The sequence below is a fragment of the Ovis canadensis genome, chromosome 1, assembly GCF_042477335.2.
Source record: "Ovis canadensis isolate MfBH-ARS-UI-01 breed Bighorn chromosome 1, ARS-UI_OviCan_v2, whole genome shotgun sequence".
Taxonomy (NCBI): Eukaryota; Metazoa; Chordata; class Mammalia; order Artiodactyla; family Bovidae; genus Ovis; species Ovis canadensis.
The window spans coordinates 207273652-207287826 of NC_091245.1; the positions used below are offsets into that span (position 1 = coordinate 207273652).

Below are 14175 nucleotides of genomic sequence, written 5' to 3' on the forward strand. Positions count from 1 at the left end.
AGATATTTAGAGCAAGCCATAGGCACTGATATCCGACACCAGAGTGGCATGAATGAGGCCCAGAAACCTCAATCCTCCTCGCCTGGAATCCTAGGGCCATCCCACTGGTCTTCCTGTGGACACAGGTCCGGGAAGAGTCTGGGCCATTCTAAAGGGCATTCCGGCTCTCACATGGCTAGACCATGGTTTCCTCTGGTATGTCCACGTGGGGGACCCGAAGCAGTCCAGATACTGGTCCGGGAGAAGAAAACACTTGGGGGTGGAGGTGTTTTTTCTCCACCCCTACCCCTTCACCCCCCGCCTTTTGGTATTGATGGGAAGGGGTGGTTTGGGTCGGATCTAGCGCGTCAGTCCTAGCCCTTCCAAGTGGTCCTCAGCTGCTCAAGTCTTCGGCCACCGCTCTTCCCCTCCTCGAGTCGGTGGAGACCCGGCCCGGCAGTCCGACTGCGTAAGGAGCGCGTAGGCAGCGTAGGTGGTGTCCCCCGGCCCCCTACACGCCGGGGGCCGCCGGACGCGGCGGGAGGATGTCTGCGCGCGCGGTGCGTGCGTCGCCCCCTGCCCCGCCCGCGCCCCCGCGCCACCCGGGGGGACCCCCGCACCCGGGGGAAGCCCCGCGCGGGGCTCCCGCCGCCCGCCCCAGTCCCTCCGCCTCCCGGAGGCCCGGGGCTGCCTCCTCGGGCCGCGCCGGGGCCGCCCCGCACTGCGCATGAGCGGGAGCCCGGCGAGCCCGTGAGAGGAGCCGCCGCCGCCGCCGCCGTCCATTCGCTGCGGAGCCGGAGGAGGAGGGGAGAGGCCTGGAGGACACCAACATGGTGAGGCACTGCGGCCGCCCGCCCCGCCGGCTGGGGGCCGGCGCAGCCGCGCACCCCCGCCCCAGCGCCCTCCGCCCCGCGGCGACCCCGCCGCCCCGAGCTTCGGCCTGCGGCCTCCGTCCCGCTCCCCGGCGGGGCTCTCCTCCCTGCCTCTCCCTTCCTCCTTCGCCCCTTCCCGCCCGGGCGCCGCCGCTACGCGAGAGCCGAGGAGGCGGAGCGGAGCCGGGCCTAGTCGGGAGCCCCGGGGAGTTTGGGACGCGGGGAGCGGCCCCCGGTGACTCGCTGGGCCCGACGCGGCGGGAGCAGGCGTTGGGGCGGGGGGAGGGGATGGGGCAACGGCCAGGTCCCTGCCCGGCCCCCACGCCGGCTCCATTGTGTCTGGCCGGGGACCGGGGTCAGGGGTTCCGGGTAGGAGGCTCCCCCCGCCCGGAGCCGGGGCTTCCCCCTCCGCCCCGCCGGGGAGAAGGGAAGACTTTCCCGGCGCTCCTCTCCTTCCTCCGCTCCGGTTCCAGCACCCTTCAAGTCTCCAGGCAGTTTTGCTTGGGGTGGGGTAACAGCCCTCTTCTTTCTCCATCACCTCTCGCTATGTCCCGTGCTCTTGGAAAATAGGAGTTTCACTGGCCAGTTGGTGGAGGTTATATTTACCTCTTCTGAGAACATGGGAGACCGCTGAGCTGGGGGGACGTGGGGGGAGGGGGGAAGTACGGAAGTGCAACCTGTTCTCATTTCATAAAATTAGGAGAAACAGACTTGCTACCTTTTGAGCACATATTTTGTTTCCTTGAGGTGGGAGGAGTAATTGCTTTATTATGCCAGTTAAAGACCATTTGTGATTTTTAAAAAACAGTTTGTCAAGTTAGTCCCCTCTGCTTTTTTGTTTGGAAAATGTCCTACAAGCTTCAAGACGTGGTGTTCAAGATATCTGTTTACAGTTTGGTAATAATGTACCTGACTCTTGGACTTTTTGTTTTTCAGAAGCGATGTTTGGCATTGTAGTCTGAGCATGAGTTGAATTCCATGCAGGTTACTGTATGAATAGACAGTAAAAGTGATATTATTGTCCTTTTGCTCGTGGGGAACATAAAGGCCTCTTTGAGGAGGGTGTATGTGCTTCTGCTCCAGTGTCTTTGTTTTTGGTTGGTCTTATTTCTGCTGAATGACACTTAGCTCGTCTCAGCCTCCAACTTAGCAGAATTTTGGTGTCGTGTATGAATATGTGGTTTAGTTTACCATGTACTCAAGACCTAGGTTCTGCGGTAAGTTCCATGAAAGGTGACCATTTGTATTTGTAAGAAAACTTTGTCATAAAGTACTGGTTAACGTTTAGATTGATGTTACAGTGTTCAAAGATGAGCAGGGCGGCTAAACAGTTTCCAATTTCTTAAGTATTTTGACGGTCATAGATGTTACTCCTAAAGTTTCCAGACGCTTGGCTTATAAGAGTAAGCTTGAAGTAATGAAATGTAATTCCCTGGTAAACACCCAGGGAGCCCATCAAAATGCGTTCTGTTCATAATAGCCTCCAATCACCATTATCCTCTGAAATCCAAGGTGTTGATAATGCTCATTACCTGTTCGTGAATTCAGGATTCACCTGATTCAAATGAGAGTTCAACTTGTATTGGGACTTGTAAGCTTTTGTCCTTTTATTGCTATTGAAGTAGCTACTTTTGGAACTTAGCCATAACTCATTTAATTACACTAGTAATGGGAAGATATTACTAATTTAAAACACTTTTTTGTGGCTGAACTCAGATCATGTCACCAGAATTGTCTTGGTATGCTTTTGTTAGTTTGGAAGCTAAATCACCATGGGCCCTAAAAGAATTTAGGCCATAAGAATTTTCTAGTTTTTCATTGTAAGTTTATTATACTTACAGTTATTTCTTGATATAATTTTGGGGCTAATGTTTCTCAGTGTATGTAACGCAGTCCATCTCTAGAGCACATGTTATATTGTCACTCTGGGATTCGGGGTTAGACTTAAATGATGGAATATCTGAATTTTTTTTTATATCTATTTTGTGTAAGAAAAAAATTTGTTCATTTAACCTACCTGACACCCACATAGAGGCCAAAAATAGCTCCAAAACTAGACAATATTTTGTTACTCCTGAAACTCTTTTTAAAAAGTGTTTGACTTCTGGTTTGTTTTCTTATTTGTAAGAGGACAGAATTTGATAAAGGTACATTCAGCTAAAATGTTTGATTTTAATGATTCTTCTTATATGTGTGAGAAGTTGTAGACTGTGTAACCTACTAGATTTTTATAGACTCACAGCATCATGAAATTTTTAGACCTGAAATATATCTTCAGAGATCATCTAATTGACTCCTCTTCCCTTTTACAGAAGAAGAAATTGAGGATCAAAGAGATTTTGAGGTTCAAGTTTGCAAACTTATTAATTGCAGAACTGAAACTAATTTTTCCTGGTTTTACTATTTTCCCCAGTACTTGTGGTACTTATAGTCTTAGCTCACATGAAATATAACGAAATGGTTGAAAATTGATTTGAAGTTAATTTATTCATCTAAACAGAGGAAAACCCAAGTGTTATTAATGAAAATGTTAAATAACAAAACTCAGTTGCGTGGTTAGTGCTGTTAATTTACTATGTTTTTAATTTTTTTTTTTAATGTGTGGACTTTGAAATTTAAAATTATATTTCAACAAATGTCAGAATTTGTAAGTCTAGGTTAATGTAGGCCTGTTCAAGGTTGTCTTCCTATTTCACATTGTTTTTCATATACATAAGTAGATCAAGGGAGGGCCTTAATTAATTTTAATAATTATTTCTTAAATGCCTACTGTATGCCAGGCACTGTTCTGGGCACTGGGGATGTGGATACACACACATAGATACACAAACATATATATATATATATATATATTTTTTTTTTTTTTTTTCCCCTTGAGATAAAAATCCCTGCCCTGATGAGGGTTGTATTTTAACGAGGGAGAGACAAATAATAAGCATAGTATATATATTTTTTCTTCCTTACTGTGTTAGAAAGTGTAAAGTGCTTTGGGAGAAAAGCAGTGTTGGGTGGGGGGAATTGGGAGTGTTGGGGCACAGTAGAATTGGGGGTGCAAAATGATTTTTGCACCACTGATGAAGTAGATTTTGAGCTGACTGGGAGATGAAGGAGTAAGGCGCCCAGAAATGTGGTCAGTGAGTTTGAGGAACAGTGAGTCCAGTGTGGCTGGAGCATTGTGGTTGGGGGAGAGGGGCATGTTGAGCATTGGAGCAGATGAGGTCTGAGTGGTAAGGAGTGGAGACGGGCATGGGTGGACATTGGAAGGATGTTGTGTTTTTACTCCCAAGAGAAATGGGAAGCCAGTGAAGGATTCTGAATGGTATGATAGACCTTGCTTCTACTGTCTCATAGTGTCCTGTTACAGTTACAGATAATTATGTCCCAAGCAGTTTTTAAAGACAAGAAATGCAGCTTCTGTGTATAGAGTTTTGAATTCTGAGTAAGGTGACTGCCCAGTATTTAATAAATACTAGTTGAACATCAAGTTTACCTAACCATGCTAGTTAATAAAAACAGCAGAGTTCAATCTTTTTTGTAGATTGTTTTTGAGTCTGTAGTAGTTGGCATGTCATTTAATGACTATGCAAAAAAAAACTGGGCCTTTGGGGAGAAGGAAGGACATTAGTGTTTATTGAGAACATACCCTCTGCTAGTCAAACAACTCACAGCAGTTTTTTATCTCCATTCCAATTTGTGAGATAGATATTGCTACCTCCTTGTATCATGTCTGAAAAAGGACGTTCAGTGTTTCTAAAGAGATGACCAAGGTAAAGAGCTAGTATGTGAGAGAGCAGGGATTAGAATCCTGGTCTCTGGTTACACACTTCATCTACCCCTCCTCTTTTTTTTTTTTTTAAACCCTGCAAGCAGCCTTTCCGTATGAGTGTGGAATTTTTTATTGATTTCACTCTGGTTTCTTCCTTACATTGAATAGTGACCTAGTTGTTTCCATATCAAATCAGATGATCTGATGTAAACACTTAAGTACTTGAAAAGTTAGAACTCTTTTGGTACATATGGTAAAAAAGTTGAAAGTAAAATTAACTCGTGGTGGTGGGACTTTTTTTTTAAGTTTTAAAAGAGCTGAGCTTGTTTGAGTCAAGTGGCTCTTTGATTATGATTTCATAGGTTGAGTCAGGCATAATGAAAATCTGTGAGAAAGCCCCCTTTTAAACTTGAGTGTGTGTTGCTCAAGTTGTGATAGTATTAGCCATGACATTTGATGATGAGAGATAGTTCCAAATAGGATTCAATTGCTTTGTGGACACAAACAAGCTCTTGAATAACCTGCTGACTATCTAGTTTACCTAGTCACTTTAGATGTATATCCCCACCTAAGAAAAAGCCAGAACAAATGGGAAAATGCCACTGAAGTGTCTTTCTTCATTTTGTTGAATCCATTTTATATAATTAGTACCCAGTAAAATTGTGTGAACTCCAGGAGTTGGTGATGGACAGGGAGGCCTGGCGTGCTGCAATTCATGGGGTCGCAAAGACTCGGACACGACTGAGTGACTGAACTGAACTGAAAAGTGATTAGACTGCTTATTTGCATTGTAAAATTTTAAGAGAGATTTTACTTTTAAACAGTTTTTTGCTAAAGAATTCTATTGCAATCCACTTTTGAATCCCTTAACACTGAATAGTGTTCAGCAACAGAGTTTAAGTTGAAGTACATGGCCTATTCCTTTGTAATATTAAGATATTTGTATTTCAGCAAACATTCAGAACACTTATTTATTATTCAAGGATTTTAATATTTCTAGGTTTAGGAATTGAGTAGACACCAAATTTTAGAATTAGGAGATTTAGTTTTTCAAGGATCATTTATTCTCTTTGTGAAACAAATATCCATGATGGTTGAATGCTAGTCATTATTATAACTTGTTTAACTGTGAGACTTTAAAAATCTCATTTAATTCTTTGTTGTTTTGTTTTTACCTTACTATTTTTTTTTGTTACTATGAGATTTTATTAGAAAAGATGTTTGCGGAGAGAAAGAGCAAATTTAAATTAGCTGCCTTGCCTGCTTGTTAGATGTTCAGGCTTTATGTTTGAGATATGAGTTGAAATATGACTAACACAAGTACTTTAAGGAGGTTATTTCTGTCCTATTATCAAAGGTAATCAGGAATTTTAGCAAAAATAACTTTTTAATAGTCAGAACAGTCTTCTCTAAACCAGAATCAAAACATTTATTGATTTACAGTGGTAGGCTTCTTTTGAAAAATAATTCTGAGGATGGGAAGGAGAAAAATACTTTAAACTTTCACCAAGGGAACATTTTTTTAAAACCTTTGAGGAAAATCCTTTACTAACATAACAAAACCAGTCTGGATCTTACAAGCATACTTCTGAAATATTTTTTCAGATGAATTGCCATTACAGAAAACATTAGGTACAGTGATTACATAGTATAGTACGCTATTCCACTTTTGACTTAGAGCTAGTGCAGCATCTCTCTAAGAAGAGCTCATTTTAACTGTCATTCCAAGTGCAGGAAGTACACAGATGAATGATGAGAGCCACAGGCCTTAAGTAACTGTTCTAAACTGCAGGTTATAATTTATGTGAATACTGAGGCTTTGGGGTTTTGTTTTGCTTAATATTTGAAATTGTACACATTTGATTATATTTTCTGGCTATAATCTGTACATGTTTTGTTTCTTCTCTGAGTTTCGAACTTTCTAATTGGAAAAGGGAACCCTGACCTTCCCTAATTTTCCCCTTTGTATAGTTAAAGCTATAGATTGTGGCCATGTTTTTAAAAATAGACTATGACAGGACAGTAAACACATTTTTCTTAGAAATAGTCTATCCACCTCTTCTCCCCTATCCCTCTTCCCCAAAAAACCTAAAAGGAAGTTCTACTCCTAAATTAGTCTTTTGGTTAGTAAGGGAATGCTTAATATGCAATTTTGGGGCAGAATGAAAATTTTATACGTTAGAAAGGAAAAAGGCCAGTTGATTAGTTATTTACCTTTCCATAAAAATAGGTGAAGAAATATTGCTCACAATTCCCCTCTCCCCACAGTGCACACAGTAATTGCTCAGTGGTTGCACTTCTGCCCTTTTTGTTTTCTCTCTCACTTGACGACAGTGTAAAATAAATGGAAAAACTGCATGCCTTGAAGCTAGGCACCAGGGTTTCATTTCTGGTTCTGCTACGTTTTGGGTAAGTCTGTCTTTAGATAAAAGGAGCTCTGAAGCTTGATCTCCACATTGGTTAAAAAAAAAAAAAAGAAAAGAAAAGAATCAGTGATAGGCAGCTTGGACAATTAATTATTTAACAATTGAATATCTAGCACAGAGTTGGCACACAGTAGGAGCTCAAATGTTAGCTTTCACTTTTCTGATTATGGTAGTTGTTATTCTTTATTACTATCTTACTTACACAAAGTTATTTTTTTCTCTGGAGTATATTCTTTGTGGACTTGTAGGGAGTCCTTACTGTGTTCTGGTTACAGTTCTAAGAGTCTAACTTGAATTAGTTCAGATAACCTTCACACCCTGTTTATAAATGAAGAAACTGAAGCACAAAGAGATTAAGTAATGATCCTAAAGTCACACAGCAATTAAGAGGCACAGGTGGGATTAAAATCCTACCAGTCTGATTTGACAGTCTGCATTCTTTGCCTCTCTGTTGCAGGTAGAAGGGAAGAGAATTTTAGTGACTCCTACCTAGATTCTTAGCCTGGCTTTCTGATAGAACTTTGCCCCTAGGTGAAAGTCTTCTCTGGAAATAGAAAGTAGTCTGGTTAGTTGAATTGATTTTTCTTGTACTTTTGATTTCAGACCTGCAATCTGTGAGAAGGCCTTTTTATAGATGAGTGGTTTGGGATGTTGGTAACATTTGGCTATATCTGCTGGATACTATGTATCATATATAGAAAGTATGATTTTCTGGACTTAAACCAGCTCTTTTAAATTTCAGATGAAGTTAAACTGTTAATTACATGGTAAACACATGAGAACCACATCCAGAGCTTTTAATGAAAATTATGGGTGATCATTACAGTGTTTGAATTTTTAAAACATTGTCTTTTGTGAGGTAAGACTCATCAAATCCTGAGATAACTAGAATTGAGTTAGAAAACTAATTCTTTTTAAAATATAAAGGCCTTGGTGTCTGTCTTATTGGAGTTTAGACTGAATTTGAAACTTAAAGTATGCGAGATTGAAATTTAAGGGTGAGATTCTATTCAGAATAATAGAAATAATAAAATCTTAATTTTTTGTTTTAAAAATGCCACCCGTTAAAATTATTTTATTTTGAAATTGTTACCTAGAAAATAAATTTCCATGTTCAGCGTTTTTCTTGATGGAAGTACTTTTGTAACTTTATTATCATTTTTTGTTTTAGAGCTTTTTTGAGTCCCTATTCGTCTGTCTCAATAGACTGTTAAGTTCATTCACTTTGCTATATATTTGGCTATGTCCAAAGTATTTGTCTGATTTTTTTTCCCCCCAGATAAACTGTTATTTTAAATGTAAATTCCAAAGTTCTTGAGTAGAAAAAAAATCAAACATCTGCTATATTTAAGTATTAAATAATATATACTGATAGCCATATTTTTGTAATTTTGGAAAGATGAGTAAGTAGATGCTTTTTACTGTTCAGATTACAGTATTTCTAACTTCAGTAATCTTTGATATAATTGTTATTAGCTTTCTATTACACGACACAGTGTTTCTCTCTTTTTCTCCCTCTCTCTGTTCCTTCCTCTCTCTTTCCCCTTTGTTTTGCTAGAATTAGAAATAATTAGGGTCAGTTCAGTTCAGTTGCTTAGTCATGTCCAACTCTTTGCGACCCCATGGACTGCAGCATACCAGGCTTCCCTGTCCATCACCACTCCCGGAGCCTAGTCAAACTCATGTCCATCACGTTGGTAATGCCATCCAATCATCTCATTCTCTGTTGTCTCCTTCTCTTCCTGCCTTCAATCTTTCCCAGCATCAGGGTCTTTTCCAGTGAGTTGGTTCTTTGCATCAGGTGGTCAGAGTATTAGAGTTTCAGCTTCAGCATCAGTCCTTCCAATGAATATTCAGGACTGATTTCCTTTAGGATGGACTGGTTGGATCTCCTTGCAGTCCAAGGGGGTCTCAAGAGTCTTCTCCAACACCACAGTGCAAAAGCATCAATTCTTTGGTGCTAAGTTTTCCTTATAGTCCAACTCTTACATCCGTACATGACCACTGGAAAAACCATAGCTTTGACTAGACAGACATTAGTTGGTAAAGTAATGTCTCTGCTTTTTATATGCTGCCTAGGTTGGTCATAGATTTTTTCCCAAGGAGCATCTTTTAATTTCATGACTGCAGTCACCCATCTGCAGTGATTTTGGAGCCCAGAAAAATATAGTCTGCCACTGTTTCCGTTGTTTCCCCATTTTTTTGCCATGAAGTGATGGGACCAGATGCCATAATAATTAGGGTGTATTCTGTATTTTATACATTTTACATACTTTGCCAATATTGAATTTCCTGAAAATTTGATAATCTCTAGATAGTTTTCACACTTGAGTCCTAAGGATTGTATTGCTTAATCGTGTTAAATGACCACCCTAGTTTGTTCCTTTTAAGTAAGTCTTAAATAGCATGTACTACATTTGAGTGCTGAATCATTGTAGTTGTCATATGTTTTTGCTCTTAGGAAGATACCCATTGGGTTTATAGTAGAAATAGAGACACTCCATCTGGTTTTTCTTCCACCTCAGTTTTCTGTCTACTTTCTCATCCCTTATAAAATACTTCTTTGCTGTCTGAATACCCTTTTCCTCTTTCTCAAGGTGATAGAAATTTAAACCTTTGATCTGTACTCTCAAAATCAGAACTCCTTGCCTGGTGCCCCCTTGTGGCCTGGGCAAAGGGGATGGGTGTGTTGTAGCTCTCCTAAATAGGCTTGGGGAAAGGATGGATCTGTGTAGCCCACTCCAGCTTCCTCTAGGTAGCCTTTGGGACTACAGAGTTGAGTACATGCTCCCTAGTAAGAGAGCAGGTGGGAAGATTTATTCTAGGCACAGAGAGCTGACAGAGGAAAGGTCAGAGTGCATTAAGAGTACAAGAAAAGGGAGGGTGCTCATCAGACTTTGCACAATGGAATTGCTCATCACGACTTGGCCTAGCAGAAATTCGTACTGTCGGTTCTCAGTGAGGTATCGGTTCTTAGTGAGGTATCACTCATTAGCCTCTGTGGTGTTGGAAATGGGTAGCTGCAGCCCTTTTTCTTAAAATATATTGCCCCATATACTGGAAATTTAAACCCATTAAAATAATTTCTTTTTGCATATACATTACTTATACTTTTATTTCAAGTAAGATATGAAATGGAGTTAATTCACTTATATAATTGTTAGTTTTTATGGATAGGACTGTTTTTATCTTTGTCCCCCCAATTTTCTAATATCTTGCTTTCTGACAAAGTCATTAGTACAGTGAACAACTTTTTGACTGGCAGAAGTGACTGAAGCTGTGTTTTTCCTCCCTCTCTTCAAAACTCATTCAAGCCTCAGGAAATAACATGGGATTTAATACTGTATGATACACCCCTGCCGCGCCCCCAATAGTCTTGATTGCTTTGCTGCCTCTTAACTTTTAGGAAAATGGAAATGTTTAATTAAAAAGTTATTTCTAGATCGTGGCCTGTAATTGTTAGCCTTCTAGGTTAATCTCCAGCACTCTGTGCAACATTATACAGTGGTCAGCGATGATCATAGTGACCCTCAGGTACTACCCTGTTCTTCAAAGGATTAAAACATGCTACATCTTGTAGACACTGTATCACTCACATGTATTCTATCTCTTAGAAAGGGTTTATTCATTTTAGAAACAGCTTTCAATAGCAAAAGTTGAAATCAGAGTGGTTTCCTTTCAGTTCAACAGTATATTAAGACAGGTATCTTCCTTGTCATTTGATTTCATTGTGGGTTTGTTGCAATTGAATAACATCTTTAGATACTTTTCAAGTTGGGACTCCTAGACATTTGAGAGATGTGTCAAATAATGGGATATGAGTTATATGGTGTCCAGAAGTGGTAGATTTGTTTATGAAATAACAGGAGGCTAGTAAATTTATAGTTTCTCAATTTTAATGGAGAACGGAGGTTGAGATTTTAATGTGTAATCCTAAGCAATAACACATTTACAGAGAGAGAAGAATATGGCTGACAGATTGGACTCCAGGGTATTAAAGATGGGGTTGGTTTTCATATTTGATTCTTGCATAGCCTTATTTTTACTCTGTGAAAGGTGGAAATATTTATATCTTCATTAGTCTTTCCTGAAAACCTCAAAAGGTTTATAAATATGTACAGCAAGCAGTGTGGTTTATAGAAAGATTAGTAAAACTCAGATTGATGAGATCTTTCTGTTCTTGACCCATTTCTACTAATAACCTGGGTGATTTTCTTTTAACAAATTCCTTAACATTTGGGGTCTGTCCTCTCATCTGTATAATCAGGGGATTGAGGTTTGTGATCTGTCTGTCTGGGCCAGATCAAAAATGCTTGGGTTCTCAGATGTGTTGCTTAAACCACAGAACACTATCTATTAATGTGTGTCCTACTCACATAGTTTTTTCTCTTCATTGGCAATAATAGCTCAGGAAGAACCCAAGTATTTTGCTGAGAGATGGTATTAGGACTTGCAAGAGGGAAGAGTAATAGCAGGGAGGCTGAAATTACGCAGGAGACAGCTTGCATGAGGAGACGAAGAATGTGGCCCTTGAAACTGGGAGAGAGTGGAGGGCCTAACTGCCCTACTTTATTTTGCTTAGGACTCAGGGCAGATGAGAAATGAGTATGTGTCAACACAAGGCCAGTGAGAGAAGGTTATTACAGTAGAGTCTGGCTAGAGAGAATGTCTGCTAGGCTCAGGCCAAGAGAAAGGTAATTTCTTTCATGGTGAAAGAAGGAGAATTCTATTAAAGATTACCTTGTTTGGGAGGATGCAGGGTACTTGTTCATATTTCACTGCTTCTGGTTTGATTGAAAATACGAGGAAATTCTATTGATAATTATCTTGGTTCCTGACCCCTGTAAGGAGAAATGTAGAGTACCTCATATTCTGTTGCTTGTCACTTTTGGTAAAAATAGCAAGAAAACCGGGGTTGGGGGGTGAATAGGGTGGGTGATGAGGTTGGGGAGAATTGTACCCCATATCCTTTACAATGTGTTTTAGGACTGCAACAAATATCTGTTAATCTCATTGTTCCTCAGGGTCACTTGAATGTTCTGACTGGCTTAAATAATGTCATCTTCCCCACCACTCCTTAAGCATCCTTTGGAGCTTTGTGCTTGGTTAAGGTTTTGAGAGTTAGCTCCTAGAGCCTTTATACATGCTCATAGGACCCACTTTTAGGAGAAATGCAGGGTGGGTGAACTTCTTTTGCCTCTGTCCTAGTTTCTTTTCCAGAATGACAGCGAGTTTGTGTTTTAGATTTTTTTAAAATTTGCTGTATTAATAGATCAAAACATTAAGCTAAATGTTTTATTATTTTATGAGGCACGTGCATTGCTAAAAATAATTTAGTAAAAAAAATGATTTAGTCAGCAGTATAGAAATACTTAGTCTTTTGTGATGTTACAGAGTTTCAGTTTATTTTTTGGTTTCAATAGAACAAGTTGAAATCATCGCAGAAGGATAAAGTTCGTCAGTTTATGATCTTCACACAATCTAGTGAAAAAACAGCAGTAAGTTGTCTGTCTCAAAATGACTGGAAGTTAGATGTTGCAACAGACAATTTTTTTCAAAATCCTGAACTTTATATACGAGAGAGTGTAAAAGGATCATTGGACAGGAAGAAGTTAGAACAACTATACAGTAGATACAAAGGTGAGTGTTTGTGACTTTAAATATTTTGAACCAGGTTTTCCAGAGTTACATGCTGCTTGTGAGAAATCAGATAGTACAGAGGACATTAATCGGGTAGATGTGTCTAACAGAGCTCTTTAGATCTTAGAATTAATTTAAGAAATCTGAAAAATTATTTCCCTCTTTTCACTAAAATTTCTTCTTAGTGTCTTTATTTCCTTCCCCTTCATTTGCCTCTTTTCCTCCTCTGTTACCCAGTTTGAGAATGGGGACTGGGGAGACTAGGTTTCTTCCCCTCATTTTCGTAAAACTCAGCTGAGCCAATTTTAAGGAAACCTGTCTAATAATTTTAATAACTTTTAAATAATTATAAAGTAATATATACTTGTAAAAAGTTAAACAATACATAATAGATTGAATAAAGAAAAAGTCAATAGTTTCTGTGTCTTTTACTCATTTATCCTGAGAGAACCAATATTTAAGAGCCTGGTGTTCAACTTTCTTGGGTCTTTTATGCGGAAATATATATATATATATAGAATTATTTCAAAGTTTTTCCAGAGGTGGGGTTATATTGATATTTTAAGCATAGCTCTTGCCCCAAAGTCAGAAGATGTGCACAATTTTGTTTTGACAAAGTGTATGAGTACTTCTTTCTTCTTGTATTTGTATCTAAATTTTTGCTTTCTGAAAAGTAAATTTTGATAGTTGGGGGTTTTCTTTGATTTGAATAGCAGATGTTTGTCTTGTGATTAGAATTGAATCACACAGTTTGGTTTTTCTGATGTTCTCTAAGAAGTGATTTCTATAGTGAAATTAAACTTCAAGGAGAAAAGAATTTCTGTATATAATACTGTTTAGAGTGCCTTTGTAAAATGTGGATATGTTCAGTAAAAATCCTTTTTTCCCTGTATAGGAATGTCAGATTTTCTGGTGGTGTGTAAGTATGGGACTCTTTTCATATGAATAAATGAGACTTTTAAAAACCCAGGTCCTATCTAGTGCCTATCTTGCTGTTTAAGAATGCTGTTTCAGGGATAAAGTGGATTTAAATATTACGGGGGAAAATAACGGTTAAAACAGTATTTCTTCATATTTTGGGTCTGTTGTGATCATTTTAAAATATGGAACAGAAAGCATTCCTTTTCTCAGTTTTAGGAATACCATAGAAAGTATGGCACTAATTTCATATTGTACTGGTGTTTTTAAAGATCCTCAAGATGAAAACAAAATTGGAATAGATGGTATACAGCAGTTCTGTGATGACCTGGCCCTCGATCCAGCCAGCATCAGTGTGTTGATCATCGCGTGGAAGTTCAGAGCAGCAACACAGTGCGAGTTCTCCAAACAGGAGTTCATGGATGGCATGACAGAATTAGGGTGCGTGTATGATCTTCATAGGAAATTAGGTGGGACTGACCTGTGCCCCAGACATTGCTGTAAATAGAAATGGGTTAATAATGCTAGTTCCTTCCCATGTCAAGTTATCTGTGTAGTTAGTACAACCTGTTCT

General features: G+C 39.6%; 1 protein-coding gene across 5 annotated transcripts in view; it reads left to right on the forward strand.

Annotated features, from left to right (window-relative positions):
* The first annotated feature begins 226 nt into the window (after positions 1-226).
* The window catches only part of DCUN1D1 (defective in cullin neddylation 1 domain containing 1), a 30285-nt gene continuing 16336 nt past the window's right edge, over positions 227-14175 (forward strand). Inside the window, exons 1-3 of one of the 5 annotated variants that reach the window (XM_069559277.1) lie at positions 227-448; positions 12467-12683; positions 13874-14042. In XM_069559277.1, coding sequence (XP_069415378.1) covers positions 12509-12683; positions 13874-14042 — 344 coding nt within the window. In that variant the 5' untranslated portion in view covers positions 227-448; positions 12467-12508. Of the gene's footprint in view, positions 1358-12067; positions 12222-12466; positions 12684-13873; positions 14043-14175 lie in introns of those variants that run through there. The other 4 variants (XM_069559241.1, XM_069559251.1, XM_069559266.1 and 1 more) reach the window with 4 other exon arrangements.